Here is a 23,256-nt window from a genome sequence, read left to right as displayed (position 1 = left end):
GTTATTGGTTTCGATCACGTTCCCGCGACTGCGGGGTGTAATTATGTTGCCGCTGTGGATTGAGGAAGCCAACTGTAGCCTGTATCCACACACGGCCATTTGAACCTCAGTCGCACAAAAGTAGCGCATGATGTTTCCTCAGGCGCGGCGTGACGGGCGGCAACCTGCTCCTCAGAAGCTCATCGGGAGCAGAGCTGGGCGGCTCCTCGCAAAGGAAACGCCAGGCGACGGTGCGTTCGGCGCCCGTTTCAGTCCGTTTTTTGAATGTGCCGATGCGCCGGCCAAACGGGGTTCTGCGCAAAACAGACAAAATCCTGGGTCAAACGCTCCGAGGCGTAACGTCGGGCTTGTAAGCAAATGAACACGCCTTTGTTTATTGTTGCGTTTGGTGTTTCCAATCAGCAGCGGCGTGCGCCCCCGTGCGCTCTGTGCGCCCCGACGGCTTGGATCGCTTTATCTCGGCGGATTTGGATTTTAAACCATATTCTCCCGACGCAGTGAGCTCTTTGTGTTAATGTCAGAAAGGAAAGGAGGAGGACGGAGGAGCACGTAGCATTCCTGGAGGTTTTGTTTGTTGGGTTTTGCTAGATGTGTGTTTTTAATTAGACGATGTTCTATCACAGGCCTTAACAATTCACTTCTTTCTATCCAGGCGTTCAGGGATTCTTCCAGAACCGCGCGGCACACAATGCTTCCCGTAGGGATTCCCTGAACTTTTGCACGAGCAAACGCTCGTGAGCCCGATTGAAGCTTCATAGCGTCCCGACATGACACAGATGTCATTGCAAATGGTTGGCGTTTGATTAAATGCTATATGAGACCGGAGGTATTCATGACCGGGCTCATCAATATTCATTTTGTCAATCACAGCGTGCGCCGCGCTCACGACTTTTAGAATTTTAGAGAAAAGAAAAGGACTCGTGGCAGCAGACGGTTCCCCGTCGTTATCGATCGACGCGCCGTTTGTGGAAAACAATCGTCGCTATTCGGAAAAATACAAATACTGCCGATTTTCTGGGGAAAACATCAAACGACCAAATTTGAAATGGAGCGACTGAAGTCGGCGACAGGAAAGGTGACCGGACGTGATCTTCAGCGCCTGACCGGCCCGGGAGACTCCAGAGCGCAGAAGCTGCCGCTGGAAACCCGGCTGCGCTCACAAAGGGAAAGTAAATCAACAAATTGATGACTCAGGAGTCCAAGAAGCGCCGTCTTCATCTTTATTTAGGGACTTGTCGCTGCACTTAGCTTACGGTGCAGTTCAGGCCGCTTTGCTGCTTTCAGGTAAATAACGGCGTCGGGCTCCCAGGAAGAGACGGGAGGACGTTATATATTTTTCTTCATCCGATCCTCGATAAGCGGCACTTCATACTGAATTAGAAAAGAAAAAAGAATTCCTCGGTAGGGGAGCCTTTTCCTCCGACGTAAAGAAAAAAAGCAACATCTCGCAACAGGAGGCGGCCGACACGAAACATCGTCTTTTAACGTGGGTTCTTTTCCGAGTGCCTTGTTGGATGGAGATTTCGGAAAAGCACGATGGCCTTATTTCTGCGTATCCATCGCCGTCAGCTCCGAATATGAGCGGCTCGCCCTCGATATATGCGCTCCATTGTGCTCTCGTGCTGCTTCTGCGATCCCCTTTCTTGGAAGGCGTTGAGAGGCTCTTCCGGGTCGGGTTTTTTAGACGATGAAAAACTCGTGAAAAACTTGCTGAAGTTTTTCACGAGCCTCTCTTTGTGATGTCGAGTCATGGAACCGACCCGGGGATGACCTTCGTCCAAACATTTGCATGGAAACGGTATTAGTCCTAGTCGTCCGGTTGTTAATCCGCAAATTTCATACATTTTATGAGATGACGTTGATATTAAGGGCGAGTTCCAGCCAGGATTTGAAGGTGAAAATGCAGAAATGAACCGTCCATCAAACCAAGATTATCTGTGTATTTTTGCTTCTTTCCGACGCAGCACTCTTTCCGACCCAACTTCCTGGCCACGGCCCACCAGCTGAAGGAGGAGGGCTTCAAGGTCGGACCCGACGGCTCTTACATTTCAATCGCTTTTAACGACGCCTTCCTCGCGTAGAGACGTCGGACAAATTCCGCGTTGTTGTCTTTTTGCAGCTCTACGCGACCGAGGCGACGTCGGCTTGGCTTTGCGCGAATGACGTCCCCGCCACTCCGGTAGCCTGGCCCACCGAGAAGGGGGGGAACGCCAACCTGCCCGCCATCAAAAGGTTGACAAATGTTCATTTTTGATATTCTAATACAAGTTGATTTTTTTTAATTCACTCAAGGCAGAGAGGAAAACACCAACGGACAAAAAGATAGCTGTCGTACCCGCCAAGGCCCCGCCGGAGTAAAAACGCGGGCCGTGAGTCTTTGGATTGAGAAAAAATGAGGATATGTGATCAGCATGTGATGCAGGAGATGTGAGGGCAGCGCCCTTCATTACGTCTGCAGAGCGAAGACCAGATCAAAGAACACGCAGACAGATTCCCGGCATTAGCCCAAAAGGGTCTGAACAGGGGAGATGAGGAAAGATTTATATCACAGCGCTGTCAAATCGGGTTTAGGAACATCGGAAAGGCTGTGGAGGCGTCTCGGAAAAATACCATGTTGATGTATATAGTTTTTCTTCCTTTTTTTTTCAAAGCAGGAAATGTAGGAAATCCCGATGTAAATGTAATTTGATGGCAACGTGCACGAGTGAGGATGGCTTTACGTTTCAGTGTCCAGTCATTCAGCGTCCTGTGACGGGAGAAGGGTGGTTAGATTACATTACATTACATTACATTTGGCAGACGCTTTTATCCAAAGTGACTTATAATAGAGGACATAAGGACTGCAAATAACACTTGCAAATACAAGATGCACAGGAAATATACAGAACAGTAAGCTTGGGTTTAGTTTTTTTTTTGTTTTTTTTTTGACAAAGACATACACAACGTACACACACACACACTGCATAGCCTAACTTGGTTCCTAACCTGATCTGGGGCATCAGCGCAGTAAAAAGTCCTGAAAGAGAACAGTTTTTACCTGTTTCTTGAAGGTTGAGAGAGATGATGCTAGTCTTGTTGCTTCCGGACGTTTGTTCCACCACTGAGGTAGTAGAACTGAGAACAGTTTTGCCTGAGATCGCTTAGAGCGAGCAGAAGGTACTGCTAGATTCCACGTCCAGACCAGTCAGTTGGTCTCCGAGGCTTCCTGAGGCGCTCCTCAGATTTCACCCCTTCTTATAGTAGCTACTTATCACAGATGAGGGATTTAACCGCTCGCAAGCCTGGACGGCAGCGGCTGACAGGATCTGGCTCGCCGCGGAAACCAAACCAGGGAATCTGAAGTGACGGGGATATTCTGTGGTGGAGCAAAGCTTCATAAGCGAATCCCTTTTTTTCATCCATTCGTTCCCGATCAACGCCGTGCGCTCGGGGTCACGGTGCGGCCGGAGGCTATGCTAGCCGTCGCCGGGCGAGAGGCGGGTTACACCTCGGACCATCATATCGTTTACGTCCTCGTGGCGTTTTTGCAGGTTGATTAACGAAGGTCACATCGACCTGGTCGTCAACCTGCCCAACAACAACACCCGCCACCTGAAGGACAACTTCCTCATCCGTAGAATGGCGGTGGACCACGGCGTGCCCCTCATCACAAACTACCAGGTAATGTAGGCGCTGTTTAAAATGCCACGCTATTTTTTCCGACATCGAGACCCTCGAAGCTGCGAGGCTTGTTTACTGCACATGTTGGATCATCGGATTATAATCCAGCTAAGAGCCTGATTTGTAATTGAAATCAGCAATAGAAATCTGCTTTCAGTGCGTTTGACACCTTTTGTTTGGTTAACAGTTTGTTGTACTATTGGATGGATGGATGGATGGATGGATGGATGGATGGATGGATAGATGGATGGATGGATGGATGGATGGATGGATGGATGGATGGAAGGAAGAATGAAAGAATGGATGGATGGATGGATGGATGGATGGATGGATGGATGGAAGGAAGAATGAAAGAATGGATGGATGGATGGATGGATGGATGGATGGATGGAAGGATTGACGAACGGATGGATGGATGGACGAACCGATGGATGAATGGACAGATGGATGGACTTATGGATGGATGGATGGATGGATGGATAGATAGATGGATAGATGAATCATACCAATCCCAAGGGGAAATAAAATTGTCACAGCAGCCAGTTAAATCAAAACCAAAATAAAATATAAAGACCAGAGGAAGCATTTAAGTACTAAAAAAAAAAAAAAAAACTGCGGACATTTCTGTCAGGAATAAGGTTGAGCTCCTTTTGCTATTTAGAATTGTTTGGGGGTAAAAAGACAGATGTAATTTTCTTCCTGAACGGTGGCCTTACGAGGGCCGTTGTCAACGTGGCGCTCGTAAGGGATGAATCCTGGACCGGGATGAATCCCGGACCAGGATGAATCCCGGACCAGGATGAATCCCGGTCCCGGAGCCTTGCAATCCTCTGATTTTTTTCTGTGTCGCAGGTGGTAAAGCTGTTTGCCGAGGCCGTTTGCTACGCCGGAGAACTGGACACCACCAGCCTCTTCCACTACCGGCGGAAAGACAGCCAGCAGAGGGAGGAGAGAGGAGCTGGCCAGCAGGGCTAGGCGGCCTCCTCCACCTTCCTCCACCTTCCTCCACCATCTTCCACCTTCTTCCACCCTCCTCCACCTTCCAGCGGTGTTTGTCGGTGGCAGTTGGTGTTCGTGTGACCTGCGCCTTCTGTTTTCTATCCCCGCTGTGGAGGAGCTCTGACAGGAGGCTCGTAGACCAAAGCAAGATGTGCAAAGAATACCGATGGATCATGACATATTTTAAAAGGATTTATTAGGCGTAACTTCTGAGTGTATTATGTGTCGACGCTTTCTTCCGACGAGGTTTCGGAGAAGACGTGTCACCGTGGAAGACGTGGCTGGTCTCCACCGGCACACTCGGGCGATGTGTCGCTCGTCGGGTGGAGGAAGGAGAGCAGTTTGTCTCTTTTTCATGGCGGCGCTCAAAAACGAACATGAATCGTTATGAATTGGTTTTCATGCGAAAGGCCTCAAAACGAGCCACGCACTTCAAATTCACCGGAGGTCTGAGATAGACGCACGTCTGTCGCCTCGCCTCATCTCTGGCTTTTTTTTTTTTTTCGGATGCGGATATTTTTTTTACCAATTGTTGACATTCTCAACTCAAAATGGTGCGAGCGCGATCTACATCGTGAGGATGTATCTTAATAATAGGGTTTATTAATGCCCATTTTATCTCCCCTTATGGAACCTCAGCATCAACATTTGGAGTTAATGATGTTGTACATTCTGTATTTCCTGTCTTTGTTTGACACGGAGTTGAATAGCGGCGTAAAAGACAGGACGTGCTGCTTTTTTTATGTCCGCTTGCCACATAGGACTTTTCGTCTTGTCTGTTTTAAACGGCCTGCACATAATTATGTAGAGCCACGACCCATTCGAGAACATTTTGAGGGAAGAAGTGAATAAAACACCAGCATTAACTTATTTTTTAAAATCCCCAAACTCACTTTACATCACTGGTGACGTTTAATGCCTTCATCCAAGCTGCGGCAAAGTTTTCATTTTACTTTGGCCTCGGGAGGGTTTCATCCATGCATTTAATAATGTTTTATCATCTTCATCAGATCCAAAGATATTCTTTTTAGGACATTAATGAGCACTTTCAAGGGGGGTTTCATATGGAATATTATAAGACATCATTTTACCTACTTGAGATCAATAATAAATAATTATAATGTGTGAAGAGTCAGTTCATCTTTTTCTAAAAGGCGCTTCTATCAGCGTCTAACTAAGATCTGAATTAACTGACATGGATTTATAGGTTTATTGGGTCATTTTTTAGGGACTCAATACATTATGGCTTACCCTGATATAAATATCAATATTGTCTCTTTTAAATTCTCATATTTGACGTTCAAAGCAATATTCATTTTCACCTTTTTTACCTTTTACTTTGCTTCTTTATTCTTGTCGCTGTAAATCCAAATCGGAAAACTGGGGAGGTTTTACGACCTTTTCCATTCGTACCCGACTTCGTCGCGTACCAGCCGGGCAACGTGTAAGAAATAAAAGAATGAATACGAATAATAAAATCCCAGTTTAACGCTATTATAATCCTAAATTCTGCTTTGCGTGGACGTGCGTCTCCATGACCGCCCCGGTTTCGGCTGTGAAACATCTCTTCCCACAGAGCTGATATTGATCCCCCTGCAAATCCTCTGCTTCGCCCGGCTGTCTGACCTGAACTCGCCGTTCCTCCTCATTCTTCTGCCTCAGCTTTTCCATGTATCTTAGAAAACCTTTTTTTTATTTTATTTTTTTTTCTGTAAAAAAAAAAAAAGTGCAGAAATCCCCCTGTTTATACTGCTGTAAAACCCAGCGAACAGCACAAACCCCTGTGCGACTGCAGCCGGGGATAAAAGAGACGGTAAAGAGCCGGAAGGGGAAAATCCTCGCCGCTGCTCCTGAGGCCTAATTGCCAAATCGACCTGTTTACCTCCGGATGAAACCAAACATTCACATTACGGACTCTGAGCTGCAAAAAAGCAAATTCTTTCAGAAACGGCACGAATCCTACAGATCGTGTCATTTGGTTGACAAAAAGATTTTGGGTTTCCAGTGACTTCCTGTCTCCTCGCGCTGCAGAGGAAACCTCCAGCTCCCACGTCCTCGTCTTCTTTCTTTCTTTCGGCCGATCTTCTCCTCTGAGTTCTCCGTTGTCGCTTCCCTCCGTCCATGAACCTCCTCTCTGGTCTTCCTCTAGACCTCCTGCCCGGCGGTTCCAACCCAGCACGCTTCCTTCCAGATCTCCGCCGCCGCTCCTCCGTCTAAATCTCCTGAACAGCTTCCCTGTGACGGCCTCGGCGCTGGTCTTCTCCATCCTCCTCACTCCCAAACAACAACCTCAAGATCTCCCTTCTTCTCCTCGGCGTCTCTGAAGCCGTCTGGCACATTTCAGAGCAGTTCCTGTATTCGTCACAGTTGGTGTCTCCGGTGGAATCACCGTGTCTTTTAAAAGAGCAGGGCTCTTTCCAGGGGCAGCGTCGCGTCATTTGAATATGTATTTAAACCAGGAAGTTTGGGAAAAGCAGAGTGCATCTAAATATTCACGGCTGCGTGGATCAGATCTGGAGAGCAAATAAGTGTTTTAGGTGCGTCTCCCTGCTCTCGCTCGCTCGCGGTCCAAAAAAAAACATCTCAAATTTTCTTAAGAGAAATCTGGGTTTCGAGCGGTTGAACTTCCTCGCCCTCGGCGGCCGAGGGCCGGCAGAATGATAATGTATCGCCGCCGCGGTAACCAAGCAACAGGCCCGGGAGTCCGTCGGCGTGGGAGCGGCCCGGTCTGTTGCTCGGATCCCCGTCTCCTGGGCAGAATCCCTGCAAGACCCGCTGACCGACGGAGTTTGTACATGTAGTCTTGTTTTGTCTCACACGCCGGTCTTGATACGGTGTGACGGGCGATGGTTTTTCCTCCGCCGTGCCGTTGAGCTCCGCAGACGTGGACGCGGGTTCGGGATCAGGGTCCGTCATTCATCCCGGTTCATCGCCAATGATGCAACAAATGTCTCGACTCCCGTGGAAGGTCTTTGTCAGGATCTCCTCTCGGCGGTCGAGACGTTTGTCATTTGACACGGCTGGGATTCATTCGCAATCGGCGCCAGATGCGGCAGCTGCCGCTAATCAAGATCCCTATAAAGGGCAGCGGCACACACTTGTGGATTGTGGATGTCACAGACCCCTGTCACACCGGACCCCTACCCTGTTACGACCGGACCCACCCGGTGTAACATCTGATCCAGCCTTGACCCAGCCCGAGATCCAGCCTGGAACCCGTCCTGGTGAGACCCAGCCCTGTGCAGCTCTGTCTCGGGGCCAGGGGCTCACCAGCGACACCCTACCTGCCGTTCAAGCCAAATAAAGCGCTTTCAATCCAGATTCCTGCTCCGAGGCGTGGTTCCCTGCCTGAGTCCGCCCCCCCTGCGTATCGTGACAGTCTTCCTTGCGGCGTCGCTCGCGGAGCCGTCGCCCCGACACGGACGGCGGGTCAACGAACAAAGCGGAAAGGAATAATTACAGCTCGTAGCTTTTTTTTCGTAAGAAATACCTCCCAACCCACTTCATGTGCCGAAACGGGTGAACGATTGTCTGTCTGGTGAGGTGAGAGCCCGAGGGCGACTGCTTGTGTGTCTCTACACCACCTTTGGACCACAGAGTGAACGTTTTTGTGTTGTCCGGTCCGGGGCGAACACATGTTCCTCCCCTTCCCGGGTGAAGGATGTTGGCTAGCAGGAGATAGTCTGGGCTTCCAGGATCCTCTTACTCTCAAGTGCTGCAGACACTTGTTGTTGCCACCGGGTGTGTCTGCCTTGCTCTTGCAGCCCAGCAGGATGTGCTTCAGGACACCGGATCCTCTCCAGACCAGAGATGGAGGTTGGAAGGAGAAGGCCGGACATCGTATGCGGCTCTGAGTGTGAAGCTCAGCACTTGGCCTCCATGTCCCACTGCTCTTCCTCTTCTCTACGCCCTCCAGCCTCGCCCAGCGGCCACGCCGGTGCCGGTATGCCTCCATATGTCCCGGTGTCTCGAGGCAGGCTTTGCCCGTGCCGCCGCTGCGCCCCATCGTCTCCATCGTCTCCCTGCGGCTCCTGACTATGTGAGGCTCATGTTAGTTTTACTTCTATTCCTCCACCAGGTTAGATGTTGTCAGGCGGAGGGCTTGTTCTGCTTTCACCAAAAGATCCAGATGATTGGCGTGGGCGAGTGTTACGTCCACTAGTAATGTCTGCTAGAAGCAATGTCTGTTTTCCCTGTTCCTCTCTCTCTCCCTTCTCTGATTCCAGGTGTGTGGCGGTGAGGCAGCCGGGTGGAAGCAACTGACAATCAGCAAACAAGGCGTGGCTGCAGCTGATTGGCCGCACCCTTCTTGTGCAGCTTAAAAGCCGCACACACCGGATGACTCATCGCCGGAACGTCAGTCCACAGCAAAGATCACCGGATTACACCTGCGCCCACCTGGACGGTTCACCTACTGGATCCTGCTCGCCAGCTTAGCTTCGGTCCGTCAAACCCCTGGATCGTTCCTCCTGTCTGCTACACCGTCATCCAACTCCGCCGCCACACACGTTCTCCGCCTGCCCGGAACCCCCAGCCTCACTCACTGCCTTCCCACCGGTTGAGTACCGTAGGTTAGTTTAGGAATCCTTGTATTACTAGATTTGCTAGTTTGTTCTTTTTGTTCGTAGCCCGGTCGATAATTGATAATGTTTGTTTGTATCGCCACTTAGGTCCGTCCACTAGCGTTAAAGCTACTCGCCATCAGTTTGTTAGCCCGTTCGCTAGTTTTGCTAGTCGTCCTTTGTCCCTTATTCAGTTCTTGTTTGGCTCGATTTCTGTTTGTAGTTTGGCAACCATTGAATATTTATAACTAATTTCTGAGTCCTGGTCGTGTCTTGTTGCTCCGCACTTGAGTCTTTGAACCATCCGTAACACGAGTCTGACCCCGCAGATAGAAATCGTCCAGTGACTGAATGAAAGATCAGATTAGGATGTAAAAAAGGTTATTTTCTAATGAAGAACAAGTTTCTCACAACAAACAAATGTGAAAACCTTCCTGATACAGTAGCTTCGGGCTCAAACCTCCAGCCTTGTTCTCCACAGATGTGATGATGGGAAACATTTCAAACATCAACCATGTGACGTCCCGGTTCTTTCGGGTTGTAAGACGAGCGTGGATGCAGATGAAGCTGATGTTGGAAGCACAGCAGGCGTTTTGAAGCAAATCTCAACATGGAAATCCTTTCATCTGACTGGAGGACGCTTGTATCCTGATCTTGGCAAAAAGACATAACTCTTGAACCTCACGTGAGGGTCAGAACAAGACCCGTCACCGGGTCAATAAAGATCACTAGATCTATACGAGGCTAAATAGATGTTATAATTCATTACGTAAAGGAGTTACGAGTGTTTTCTTTCCAGCGATACAGGGAATTAATAATCTGATCAACAGAACAGGTCCTTCTCACGAGGCCGGACGGGAAGCAGGCTGGCCAGAGGCGGTTCCTGTTCCACCAATGGTGAGATGGAAATGTGTCAAAATTATATATCGCTCAGTGTTCAAGTTCACTTTGCTATCGAACCCTGTGTTCGGAGCTTCTCGACTCCGGCAACCCTGATGTTTTTTTTTTTTTTGTTTTCTTCTGCAGCTGCTTCTATTCATCTTCTCCCACCTTGTGAAGCCACGCCGCCTCCAAACTAACCGCAAGTATTCCTTTTTATTTTTCACCGTCTTTCTCTGAATACTATTTCCTGCAAACCTCTTCCAACCTCCGGTGTGAAACGTCTCAAGGTGTTTCTTGGTTCCCTTTTTCTATATGTGCTGCAGATAACGGATGGTCTGCAATATGAGCCGCTTCATTTTTCTTTGCAGTGATGAAAACCTCCCGCCGTCCCTTAGTTGTATTTGTGTCCGACCACCGCCGATCTGAGATAAAATCTAGCCATCTTTTCCTATAAACCTTCGCCTGTCGGCGCCTCTGCGGTTTTTCACGGAGCGGACCGGTCTTCATTTCCGCGGCAACTTAATGGTCATATTATTTACACGGCAGTCCTGCTGACTGGGCGGAGGCTTGTTGGCTGTCATGGCAAATATAGACCTGCGGAGCTCCTGAGTGCTCAGAGGAGGAACAAACCGCGGGGTAAAGATAGAACCGGATCTCCGCTCTGCAGCCAAAGCGCCGGATTTGTCTTCGCCGAACTGCAATGAATTGCCGTCCAGCTGTTGTTGTTGGCGACGCCGCCGGAGCCGGAACGATCCGCCGGGATCCTGCTTTTCCAGTTGTATTTTTAAAGCGCACGTAAACAGCCGTGTTGATTTTTATCCAACTGTGCACGCAGGTCGATGGACGCCGGGGTGCACGTGAGCCGCGGAGCTCGGTGGTCTGCGGGTCGAGGCCGAGGAGGACGGCGGTTGCGAGGGAAAGCAGAGGAGTTTGGTCAGAGGGGAATTTCATGACCAGATATCGTGGACAAGATCATTTTTATTTAGCTCTTATTTTTCGTGCTCCAGAGGCTGAGCGTTTGCGGCGACGCCGACCAACACCACGAGCCGGCCGTCCGACTGCCCAGATACCAGACCTTGCGTCGGTGACCCCGGAGAGGAGGCGGCCCGTCGCTCGATCCTCCGATTCTGAAAAGAAACAAACATATTTTGACGGGAATTTTCCAACGGACCCGGTCGCTCGGTTTGCATTGCGGCTGCCGAACGGCTGCGTGCCGTGTCCAGCTACGCCTGCAGACGGAGCCGCGCAACACCGGACGGAAATCACAACAAACACATCTGTATTCACTCTTCTTCTTCCCCTTTGGTCTTTTCCCTTCAGGATCTCCACAGTGAATCCAGCTTCTCCATCTGACCTTGTTCTCTGGATCCTCCTCTCTCACACCAACTACCTTCATATCCTCTCCAAGTCCATCCGTCTTCTCTCTGGTCTTCCTCTAAACCAGCATCCATCTACTTCTGTCCACGACCCGGTCTGGCTTCTCTGACCAAAACATCCACCGTGCCGTCCCTCTGATGGACTCCTTGCTGATCCTTCCATACGTCTCTATTCACTATGAAAGTCTTTTTTTCACCCTTTAAACTTGTTCAGTGAACTACAGGCACATAAAAACACTTCTTGACCGTACATCTGCCTGCCAGGCCTCACAGCTCTAGATGACAGCACCGCATATTTAGGACAACATGCAAATCATTGTATTGGTGACTGAATCTACGTGTTCGAGTCAAAGGAACCAGACGCTTTTCACTTTAATTCCCGGCCTTCCTGTCTGTGCACTGGTGCGAGTCACTTTAACCATGAGTCTGACGCCGTCGCTGCTCCCGTGCAACCAGACAACATGAATTTTTTACATGACTTTTCTGTGTGTGTGTCGTGTAAAAGAAAAAAGTGGGATTCATTTGTTCATCAATCAGGTATGGAAAGATTTTCTGGTTGGACTCCTTGACAAGGTGAGACAAAAAGAGATTACCGAATGCTAATGGTTGTGCGTCTAGACACGTGCACAGCTGAGCGGCAGCTGTAAACGTGCCACACTTGTAAACACACTCCCCCGCCCAGGATGGCGAGGCCTCGCGAGATCCACGTCAGACGACGCCCAGGTTTATTCCTCGGGCCGGCTCCCCCGGTGACCGCCGACCCGCCTGGTGACCGCCGACCCGCCTGGTGACCGCCGACCCGCTCGGCTCCTTTTCCCTTCGCTTTTTCACGACAAATGTGATGCGAGACGTTTACGAAATCGTTTCAGACGGGGCGTAAAAGCAGGAGCCGGTTTCGTACCGCGGCTGCTGGTTTCTGTACATAGAACTCGACAGCTTATAAAGGAGCAACGTAACTGTAAGTAAATCACAGCGAGCAAACTTAACATCCGTTCCAACTTATCGAGAAAGGATTGGCCTGCAGAAGTCAAACGGAATAATTGACACTGTCAGAGTTTTGTCCCCCTCCCTCTTTTTTAAGAAAATTGAGGCCGTAGTTTAAGTAGTCATGTCCACAAATTCTAAATAACACACTGTTTTACTACATTCCTCCAGCGGGCATGAGAAGGGACCTGTTGTTTTCATTAGGAGGAAGGAAAAAAAAAAAAATAACCCGGCTAATTGACATGCGGTTTTCATGCTGTGCTAAATGAATTATTTATGGAGGCAGGGAGCAAGAAGGGCTTAGAAGACTGCGAATCCCCGTGGGCTCAGTCACATTGTAGTTGCAGGCCGATCGCCACGCCTGCAAATGCATACAGACGGATTGCAGAGAGCCAGTCACTTTACACTCTGTAGAACGCTCTGTATATTTATATATGTGTCGATTCCAATGGGAGATAGACACGTTTTTCGATGTAAGAATAAATGCTTGTTCTAGTTCGCCTACGCTTTTTAATTTTTATCAATGCAGAGCACGAAAATGATTTATCATACCTTGCTGAGTGATAATATTAATTAAATCTTAAAAAATTAGCCATAACAGTTAAAATGTCTTGGCCACAATGTGTTGGAAATTTGCAACATAAAAAAAAAAAAAAACTGAGAAAACAAACTGAAAAAAATGTTCATAGTTCTATTTTAATGATCCAGTTTGGTAATTATCGCATAATGTTTTCTCAAAAATACCACGCTTAAAGGTCAGCCTGCAAACACGACTTTGTGAGGTTGTTTAATAAACATACATTTACTTCGGTATCCGGCATGGAGACATAACCAACATTTGCTGCTACGTAGCTGTTCTGGACACACACACACACACAACCATAATGTCACATTTGAGTGTTTAAGAGTGCAGCAGGATCTAAAGCGTTCTCACAGAGCTGCTCTTTGCCTACTCTGTTTTAGTGTGTCTTAAATACCACTGTGACAGCAAGACATCACCCTATTAGCTGTAATGGCTTCTCATTCCGGTCGTGATTGCGCAGCTTAATTGTTTCCCACGCTATCAAACAGTTTGAGTTGCCATCTGCGGAGAGAAATTGTTACCATGATGTGTCGCCCAGACTGCAACAACACATCCGCCAATTGTTCGACAGACTCCAATTCGCCTCAGGAGTTTTGACATCATTTACAGTTTGCTGTTCTTTTTTGCTTAAAAATGAGCAGAGGATGACTTGATGTGAACGTCGCAAATGTCCGCTGGAGGCGTCGGCCCCGGTTACCCCGGTTACCGCATCAACACGCCATATCCGGCACTTTGCGCCGCACGCTATCATCGTAGCAAGTGCTAGCCTTCGATGCCTTTTAGCGACGAGGCTAAGAAGCGGAGTGACGACGGGGAATATTTCAACAAGAAGAATCAATAACTCGAGACAAACGACACCTTTTCGACCTCTGTGAAAGTGTCCGCAGATACATTAGCATCGGACATCTTGGCAAGCTAGCTGAGATAAACGGCTGCGCTTGTCAGTTCGCTCGGAAGCAAATTGAGACGCCTCCGGACAACGATGCGCGGCTGTCTGGCTCTCAAAACATTTATATCGGGCTCCGGTGAAGATCTGGACTCTCGGGAGGTCGAGAGGCCTCTCATTAAGGCGCTGTTGCTTTTGCTCCTCGTATGTCTTGTAAGCTGCTGTTATTATTAGTCGCCCATCATTTGTGGCCGTCACTCCCGGCCAGCAAATCGACCTCCGTCTCTGTCAGGCTTTCACTTTCCATCTCCGGCATCCTCCCTTCCTACTGCAACCGGTTGAGACCGATGGTCGCCCACATTGAGCCGGGATCTGTCCCGGGGTTCCGAGGCGATTCTGAGGATCGGCGCGAAGAGCGCGGTGACGAGCCGTGATGCGAAGCTCAAATAGTTCTTTTAGACGGTGAGGCCGCTTTCCTCCGCGGTGTTCGCTGAGTAGGTAGAAGTGTAGTGATGTACGTAGATGAACTCTTCAAGAAGCTGACAATTACATAGGATTAGTATAAACAGGAAGCGGCGGCGGTTTCGTCCCATCACGCCTACCGAGTGGACGTCAAGATAAAGCCTCATTTAGAATGAAAACGATGCTGGGAGCCGGACCGATAGAGCGTTACTGAGATACCGACTTAAAGAGCGAGACTTAAAACGATGCGTGGTGACCTCGTGCACGAGGCCAGGGGCGTAAAGGACGCCAGTTGGTTTTAAGAGTCGGGACCGTCGGACAAACCGACAGGCTCTCCGAGGTGCTTTGAACGCCTTTCTGCCAAAAACCTCCTCATCTGAGCGAGTGCGCCGAGGTTTCTTCGGATCTTGGACTTTGTCCGTCTTTACCGAGGTGGCAAATGGGTAAATGAACCCGAAGCTAGTTTGAGCCTGTACAGATCAGTGTGGAGGCGTTGCTCATCTTCATGTCCACCCGGTGCACAAACCACGGCAAGCGATCCACGACTAATCCTTGTACCGTTATTCTTCATCGAGGAACATGGAAATCAGACATCGGCTGGTCACTAGTTGAAACCTACGTCACTTGCCTTACTGATGACAGGTCTCCTTGTCTGTTACCTACGGCCTCTTTTTATCTGCACCCTTTGAAAAGCTTCCTTTTGTTTGTCGCACACTTAAGAGTACTGGATGGGAGAGACGGAGCCTCATGTCGAATTCCCTTTTGTTGTAATTAAGGTCTTAAAACACAGGAGGATGTTTGAGGAAGACCACTTGTGAGGTGTTGGTCATCCGATCAGCCTGACTAAGGTCTGGAAAAGCTCCGTCGGACCTCATTGCCGGCACACAGAGGGTCGATATTTGTAGTGTACCGGTTGGCACGAGGCTATCTTGTAAAATCCATAACACACACACACACACACACACACACACACACACACACACACCGTTAACTCTCAGTTAGGGTATATGTTACTGCTGCTTTTGACTTTGTAGAGTTTGGAAACATCGGGCTCCGTCCTTAGCATGGATTATATTTTTGCAAAGCTCCCTGCCGTCTTCGCCCAATTAGTGCACGAGGGCGCGTCCGGTGCGAGGCAGGTACAGTTCAGTCCATTTGTTTTGTCCCCGGCGTTGCGTTACACTTTCTAAAGCGCCTTAATGCAACCTTTCCATTTCATTTGTCTTTCATCCGTATTAGTTTGTGCCTCGGTTGTAAAACGACAGCGGTTTTCAAACGAAACGCAGCTCGGTTTCTGCGATTGGTATTTTTCATTTCCTCTCCGCCCGCCGTCACTCGTTCCCGTCCCTTTGAGACCGGGCTCAGGTCGCCGCCCGATTGTTGACGACGGTTGACTTGAGTTGATGTCGTCGCCAACAAAGAGTGAAAAAAACAACAACAACAAGAGGCTGTTTTACAAAGCGCATTCATTCAAGTCCCATTTCCCAAACACGTGGATTTAGCTGCCGCAAAGCAGCCGCCGCTTTGCCGCTTCTCTCTGGGTGACACGGATGAAAAGAATTAAACCGCCTTCATGAAAACCACCGATATTTTGGTGTTACTCTGCTCATCAGAGGCTTTTCATCCGAGCCGGTCGGTTGTGTTTTCCTCCTCCTCCCCCTTGTCTGGCCTCAGGGTGCAGATGAGTGCCGAGCGAGATCCTTTAAGTGCGGGACTTTAAGACAAGTCGCATGAATAGAGCTGGTGTTTTGCAGCTAATTAGACATGCAGGAACAACGGACAATTTCAGCTTATATCACAAAACGCCCCGCGCTGAGCCGTACCTCGTAAAGCCAGACCTCCGACTTATCAAAGTCAAAATGCAGAATTAAGGACGTGGAACCGCATTGTTAAACAATTGAAGTCATCCGCGAATGTTACATCGAAGGACGAGCGCCGGTTTATTGCGCCGCGACCGCGGAATCGATCGAGCCTCTTCGCTCGCGTCGGCGGGACAGCGAGCGGCGCCGAGCGCTGTTTGAAAGCTGCGGGAAAAAGAAAATTAATTTGAAGACAAGTGCAGGCCACGCCGGTGCTTTCACAACAACACTGCATTAAACATTTAACGCCGCCTCCGTTGCATAACCGAGTGTCTTTAAGCTCATTAGATATGAATCTGGGCCGAGTAAATATTTCACCGCGGGCCACTGTTAAGTAACTCTCTGTCTTCTGACTACATTGAAAATAACCCTTTACCTTTGCGGGCGAATGACCCCAAACCCCTTTGAACCATGAATACCAACCAGCCGCTTGCTTTTCCTCTCTAATCCTGGCCATTTATGTAGAGCAACTTCAGACTGATTCAAGAAATGCACTTAACAATAATTACATATCCACCATTTACCTCTTAGAAATCAAGATTTAGTGCCAAAATTCAAGATACTCCTTCCCAAACCGCAAATTGTTCCCCCCAATCAGCAAAGAATGAGCTACAAATCAGCCGACAAGCGGTCTCACAAAAAAATGACTTGTACCAAAGAAATCGGGCGTGAAATCATTTTTTCTTTTTTAAAATTTTACAGGAGCAATCAGATTTTAGGTCACATCGGCCATATAAAGACTAGCGGCTCCCGGGCGGCGCGGAGAGAAGATTCCTGGTCCGTGACGTCTGAATGAGAGCGAATGGTTGCATTTCTCTGCATGACGTGTGAACGGTTGCATGTTCACTATTTGAAATGTGAACGTGAGGGTTGAATGACGGCCAACGTGGCTCCGGCAGCTGCACCAGAAGGATCATCGCTATTGGTGAAGAACAGGCTTCTGAATATAGCGATTTTACGACTATATTTTTATCCTATCATCTTCCTCTCCTTGGGTCTTTTCCCTTCAGGGATCTCCGCAGCCAATCCTCTTTCTCCATCCAACCCTATTCTCTGGATCCTCCCCTCGTCCATCAATCTTCTCTCAGGTCTTCCTCGAGACCTCCTGCCTGGCAGCTCCAATTCCGTATTTTCACTTTTTGCAAAAGGTCCCGCTCGGCATCTTTATATTTTACTGGTTTGCGACCGCTCGCCGCCGCCGCCTTGAACTCCGGCAGCGTGAGTGTGCGGCGACCCGGTTCCCAGCTGTTCACCGTCATCCCGGTTTACTCTTGAAGCAATGATTTGTTCCCTGCATACGACGGCGTGGCCTTCATGTAGGTCATTTTCCACGTGTCACTTTCTAGGAAGCAGGGATATTTTCTTTTTTTTTGTCAGTGTCTGGCAGGGGTGGATAGAGGTGGCGGCGCGAAAGCACACCAGGTATGACAGGTTGGTAGCGGCGTGGCAGCAGCGCCCAAAGGGGTAATGGCTGCTTGAGTAAGGAGACAAAGACTATAATGAGATAAGAGTGCTCACTGATTACCCCTCATTACAATACAGATAATCCTTGTCTTTAATATTCAGCCGAGGTGACAACCCTCACCGCCTATTTTCTCTCTGTTCAGATCACACACACACACACACACACACCCTGTTGTGCATGCACCCCTTCCAGATTGTGAGATGGAGGCAGCTGAACTCCCAGTTTAGCGCCAGTAAAAATGGTTGTAACCTTAATAGCCTGTCAGCCGAGAGAGGTGAGGGTGATATCTGTTGTTTGATTGGCTGACAGCTGCGTATTTTCACTTGCCGTAAATTACAAGGTTTATTTTCCTTTTAGATTTTAAATAGTCAGATTAATTTTTTTTTCCACCCCCATCCAATCGTTGCCGGGCGTATTAAAGAGCCCGTGGATAAACAGTGTGTCAAAGTCACCAACGTTGTTCCAAATGGTTTCATGTCCTCTGGCAGCAAATATTGGAAAGTCTTTTGTGCGCGCACTCTATAAAGCAATTAAATTAAATTACACATCATAAAACTGCCCCGAACAGACACGGTCCGTCCTCCGGTTGGCTCTGACCATCTGATTGGGCACGTAAGCGCCGCTTCCTTCACCTCCTCTTATGAAACAGTTGAAAACAGTAATGGTTCTGCCTCTGTGTTCCACATCTTTATTCAAGGGTCGGCTCTTTCAGTTTGAGAGCATCGTTTGTGTTGTTTCCCGACAAAACAAGGCCATCGGAATTAAAGAGTCCCGGCCCGAGCTCAGATTCGCCCCGATCGATCGCCTCTCGCCAAACTATGAAAAACCACTTTGAATGCACCTGCCAACACAAGGTCGGCACCCAGAAGGTCCCTTGGAGTTTCTATGATCTCCAATGTCCCCGTGTGAGGATGTCTCCGGCTTCCTCCGGCTTCTTCGGAGACCGTTCGTCTTCCAGATGCGAGGCGAGGAGGGTGAAGTCCTGCATGTCTCCAGAGCCTTGTGGGCGAGGGTTAGAATCTCTCGGTCCCTCCTCGCCCATCTTGGATGGGCTCTGGCCAGGAGCAGGAGAACTGACAGCCAATGAATGAATCTTCATACATTTTAACCTTATCAGCTAAATAATAGCAGTCTGATAGGATACTGCTCACACAAGGCACAAGCCAAACTAAAAGCTAAGAAGGATTTTTATCATTTTTGCCTCTGACATTTGTCTGTTGTGGTTGCGGCCGATCCCAAAAACACCAAGAGCGTCTTGCATTGTCATTTTGATGCAATAATACCGCTTGGAATTGCGTGTCAAGCCTGCGGCGTTCTTAATCTGGATTTACTTTGTCCCGTAAAGAAAAGAAAAGAAACGAAAAGAAAATGATGGTGTCTCATCTCATGGACTAGAAACTGTTCCAATGACCAAAAGACAGCAGGCAGAACTAGAGGTTGCAGAGATGAAGATGTTGAGGTTCTCTTTGGGAGTGACCAGGATGGAGAGGATCAGGAATGAGTCCATCAGAGGAACAGCACATGGTAGATGTTTTGGAGAGAAGCTCAGAGAAGCCAGGCTGAGATGGTTGGGTCATGGACAGAGGAGGGATAGAGAATATATTGGTAGACGGATGTGCTGGAATTGGGGGTCAGGAGGAAGAACAAAGAGAAGATTTATGGACGTCGTGAGAGAAGATATGAAGGTAGTTGGTGTGAGAGAGGAGGATCCAGAGAATAGGGTTAGATGGAGAAAGTGGACTCGCTGTGGCGACACCTGAAGGGAAAAGCCGAAAGAAGAAGAAGAAGATGGTGTCTCATCTGCCGGGTGAGACACCATCTCACCCGGCAGAGAGATGGAGCGTTCAATGGAAAGGATCGGAGGTGGAGGCGGGTCGGTCTTGTGGCCGTCGGACCGAACCCGAAGCCGAACGGGAACAGAACACCGGCCGGGGCAGTTCAGAAGGAGCCTGCAGCACCACAGGAATTATCATTAGTTAATAAGATGCGATTGCTCCACAGCAGGAGTGTGGTCACGGGTGGGCTAGCCAAGGCTTCGCTAATGGCTGAGGAAATAGATGTGTGCGTACCAGAAAATACAAGCCATGCTTGAAAAGCCTTTACGGACTGAAGCGCATTTGGATGCAGAGAACCGAGCCCTCGTTCGGTTTTCCCTTTTTTATTTCTCTTTGCTATTTGGGCTCATCGTGAGAATAAAAACTACTTTCTGAGTATGACGCATAGTGCCAGAGTATTTAAAAAGTATATAATAGAATTCCAAAGGGTTATCTTAGATGAATACGGCAAAGAGATTTCGAATGTGAAATAAGTCAAAAGAAATGGCCACTATAATTTCCACAGTTGAGTCGGCCGTTAGGGATATTAGAGGCAAATTAACCCATTTCACATTCATACATAGATACATCTTTACTCCTATGTTGGTTTTTAGAATGGGCCTAGTAGAAGACAGAAGACGTTGGATGGGTGAGGGTTGAAATGCTATGTTTTTACTTGGCTTTTGGGGACGTCCTGTGGTCCAACCTTTCTGGAAGCAAGTATTAAAGAAAGCAGGTGAGATGTTGGGACAAACATGAGCAGAATCTCCATTGTTTTGCACACTCTTGCCACAAGGAGTTAGCAAAAGACAGCGTGCACGAACCACTGCAGCAAGGATGACGCAGAGGAACCGGAAGAAGGCATGTACGCCAATATGATTGCCAGGGAGAACGATGTGAAAGGGGAGTTCCATCCAGTTTGGGACTATTTCTTCTTAAATATTAAGAGCTTGTTACATGAATCGCATGTTGAAACGTATCGTGACGAACGGTGCATTTGCATAGCGGCGTGAAGACGGGTGTTGGTCCTTTTAGTCGAGTTTTGACTGCCTTTTTGTGTTTCGGTTAGCGGGATACGTGACCGAAAACATCCCCCCGCCCCCGGAAAGGCTTCACCGTGACGGTGTTCAGCGCTGCTGACAGGTGATAAAGCACGACAGCGACTGCGTGGCTCAGAGTGAGCACAGCCGACGTCTGTGTTTGGACGGGGCAAAGCGAAACATTTCCATGAGATTAGCGGGAGCTTGTAGTCAGTGTGGTTGCTTGGTGCCCCACAAGGCTGTCAGCCCCGGGGACCAACATCCAGGCAAAGCTGGCCAGGATACATCATGCAAAATAGACAACTTGATGATTTGAAATCTAATTCCAGCGGGGACAAAAAAAAATCGAGGCCCAGATTTTCTTTTTCTTGTGACAGAGGAGTCCTCAACATGCAGGACGTTCAGAATTCCAACAAATACAGGCTTGTCGTGAGGTTCTCGCTTCGCATTTATTGTTCAGGAGATTTAATATTTTACAGAAATGTGGAAACTCGTCGGTTAGTTTCTGGATCATAGCTCAAACGTGCGTTGAATGAACAGGCGGCGGCTGTAAATATCAGAGCACGCAGTGATAGGCGTTTCAGTATAATTGAATTGTAGTCAGTTAGGCTAACTGTAGAAACAGAAACAGAAATTTACCAACCAGAAAAAATATTCATTGAAATGAACTCATTGTGTCCCCGATATGAGGAGGAAATCAGTTCCACACAATCTCATTTGTTATTTATCATTGACCATCATCGATTTATTTTACTTGATTTTTAGGTTTATACTTGTCCTTTGAAAATGTAAGATAAGATAAACTTTATTGATGCCCATGGGGGAAATTACTTTGTCACAGCAGCATAACAGTTACAATGTCAAAAAAGGAAATAAATAGGAGTATGAATATAAATAGAAAGGCAGAAGACAGGAGGTAACAAGACAAAAAAGTCTTAAATATATACATATTTATGCATACACACACACACACACACACATACATAGATACATACATAAATACATATACTTACACATACAAATGCATACACACACACACACACACATACATAGATACATACATAAATACATATACTTACACATACAAATGCATACATATATACATTTACATACCTACACATATATTCATAGATGTATAAGATACATATATGTATACATACATACACATATATGCATGCAAATATATAAATACATGCAAACACGTAAGATATCTACAAATGTATTTATATCTTCTTCTTCTCCTTTGGGCTTTTCCATTGAGGTTTTCCACAGCGAGTCCACTTTCTCCATCTAACCCTATTCTCTGGATCCTCCTCTCTTACACCAACTGCCTTCATATCTTCTCTCACGACGTCCATAAATCTTCTCTCTGGTCTTCCTCCAGACCTCTTGCCTGGCAGCTCCAATTCCAGCATCCGTCTACCAATATGTTCTCTCTCCCTCCTCTGTCCATGACCCAACCATCTCCGTCTGGCTTCTCTGACCTTCTCTCCAAAACATCTAACATGTGCTGTTCCTCTGATGGACTCGTTCCTGATCCTCTCCATCCTGGTCACTCCCAAAGAGAACCTCAACATCTTCATCTCTGCAACCTCTAGTTCTGCCTGCTGTCTTTTGGTCATTGGAACAGTTTCTAGTCCAAACATCATCGCTGGTCTCACCACTGTCTTGTACACCTTTCCTTTTATTCTGGCTGAAAGTCTTCTATCACATAGTACCCCTGACACTTTTCTCCACCCATTCCAACCTGCTTGGACCGTCTCTTCACCTCTTTTCCACACTCTCCGTTGCTCTGGACTGTTAACGCTAAGTACCTGAAATCCTCCAGCTTCTCGATCTCCACTCCCTGTAGCCTCACCGCTCCACCCGAGTTCCTCTCATTCACACACATATATTCTGTCTTGCTGCGACTAACCTTCATTTCTCTCCTTTCCAGAGCATACCTCCAACTCTCTAGATGTTCCTCAACCTGTTCTCTGCTCTCACTGCAGATCACAATGTCATCTCCAAACATCATGATCCATGGAGGTTCCTGTCTAACCTCATCTGTCAGCCTGTCCATCACCACTGCAAACAAGAAGGGGCTCAGAGCTGATCCCTGATGGAGTCCCACCTCCAGCTTGAACTCCTCTGTCACACCTACAGCACACCGTACCACTGTCTCACAGCGAGCATACATGTCCTGCACCAGTCTAAAATACCTCTCTGCCACTCCAGACTTCCTCATACAATACCAGAGTTCCTATCTTGGCACCCTGTCGTATGCTTTTTCTAGGTCTACAAAAACACATTGCAGCTCCCTCTGACCTTTTCTGTGCTTCTCTGTTAGCATTCTCAACGCAAATACAGCATCTGTAGTACTCTTTCCAGGCATTAAGCCATACTGCTGCTCACAAATGCTGACTTCTGCTCTCGGTCTAGTTTCCACTACTCTTTCCTATAACTTCTTTGTATGATTTATCAGTTGCCGCAATTCTGCACATCCCCCTTATTCTTCAAAATTGGCAATATCACACTTCTCCATTCCTCAAGTATCTTCTAGATCCTGTTGAATAATCTAGCCAGAAACTCTACTGCTGCCTCTCCTAGACTCTTCCAGACCTCTACAGGTAGATCACCAGGACCAACTTCCTTTCCACTCTTCATCCTCTTCAATGCCTTCCTCACTTCACTTCACTTCACAA

General features: G+C 48.0%; 1 protein-coding gene and 1 long non-coding RNA gene across 3 annotated transcripts in view; both read left to right on the top strand.

Moving 5' to 3' along the window:
- cps1 (carbamoyl-phosphate synthase 1, mitochondrial) overlaps positions 1-5,784 on the top strand; it is a 50,131-nt gene extending 44,347 nt beyond the window's left edge. Inside the window, exons 35-38 of one of the 2 annotated variants that reach the window (XM_086146014.1) lie at positions 1,965-2,024; positions 2,120-2,232; positions 3,531-3,660; positions 4,513-5,784. In XM_086146014.1, the coding sequence (XP_086002140.1) occupies positions 1,965-2,024; positions 2,120-2,232; positions 3,531-3,660; positions 4,513-4,635 (426 nt within the window). In that variant the 3' untranslated portion in view covers positions 4,636-5,784. Of the gene's footprint in view, positions 1-1,964; positions 2,025-2,119; positions 2,233-3,530; positions 3,661-4,512 lie in introns of those variants that run through there. The other variant, XR_015106082.1, reaches the window with a different exon arrangement.
- Positions 5,785-9,846: 4,062 nt separating this feature from the next.
- On the top strand, positions 9,847-22,646 carry LOC147235125 (uncharacterized). The gene is made up of 3 exons (XR_015106004.1): positions 9,847-10,118; positions 10,248-10,302; positions 22,564-22,646. It is a non-coding gene; the product is annotated as an uncharacterized LOC147235125 (long non-coding RNA).
- Positions 22,647-23,256: the final 610 nt, after the last annotated feature.

The sequence above is a fragment of the Fistularia commersonii genome, chromosome 4 (genome assembly GCF_037954325.1).
Source record: "Fistularia commersonii isolate RoL2024-O1a breed Wild chromosome 4, RoL_Fcom_v1.0, whole genome shotgun sequence".
NCBI lineage: Eukaryota > Metazoa > Chordata > Actinopteri > Syngnathiformes > Fistulariidae > Fistularia > Fistularia commersonii.
The sequence above is the reverse complement of the archived record's forward strand: the minus strand, read 5'-3'. Positions and strand labels throughout refer to the sequence as shown.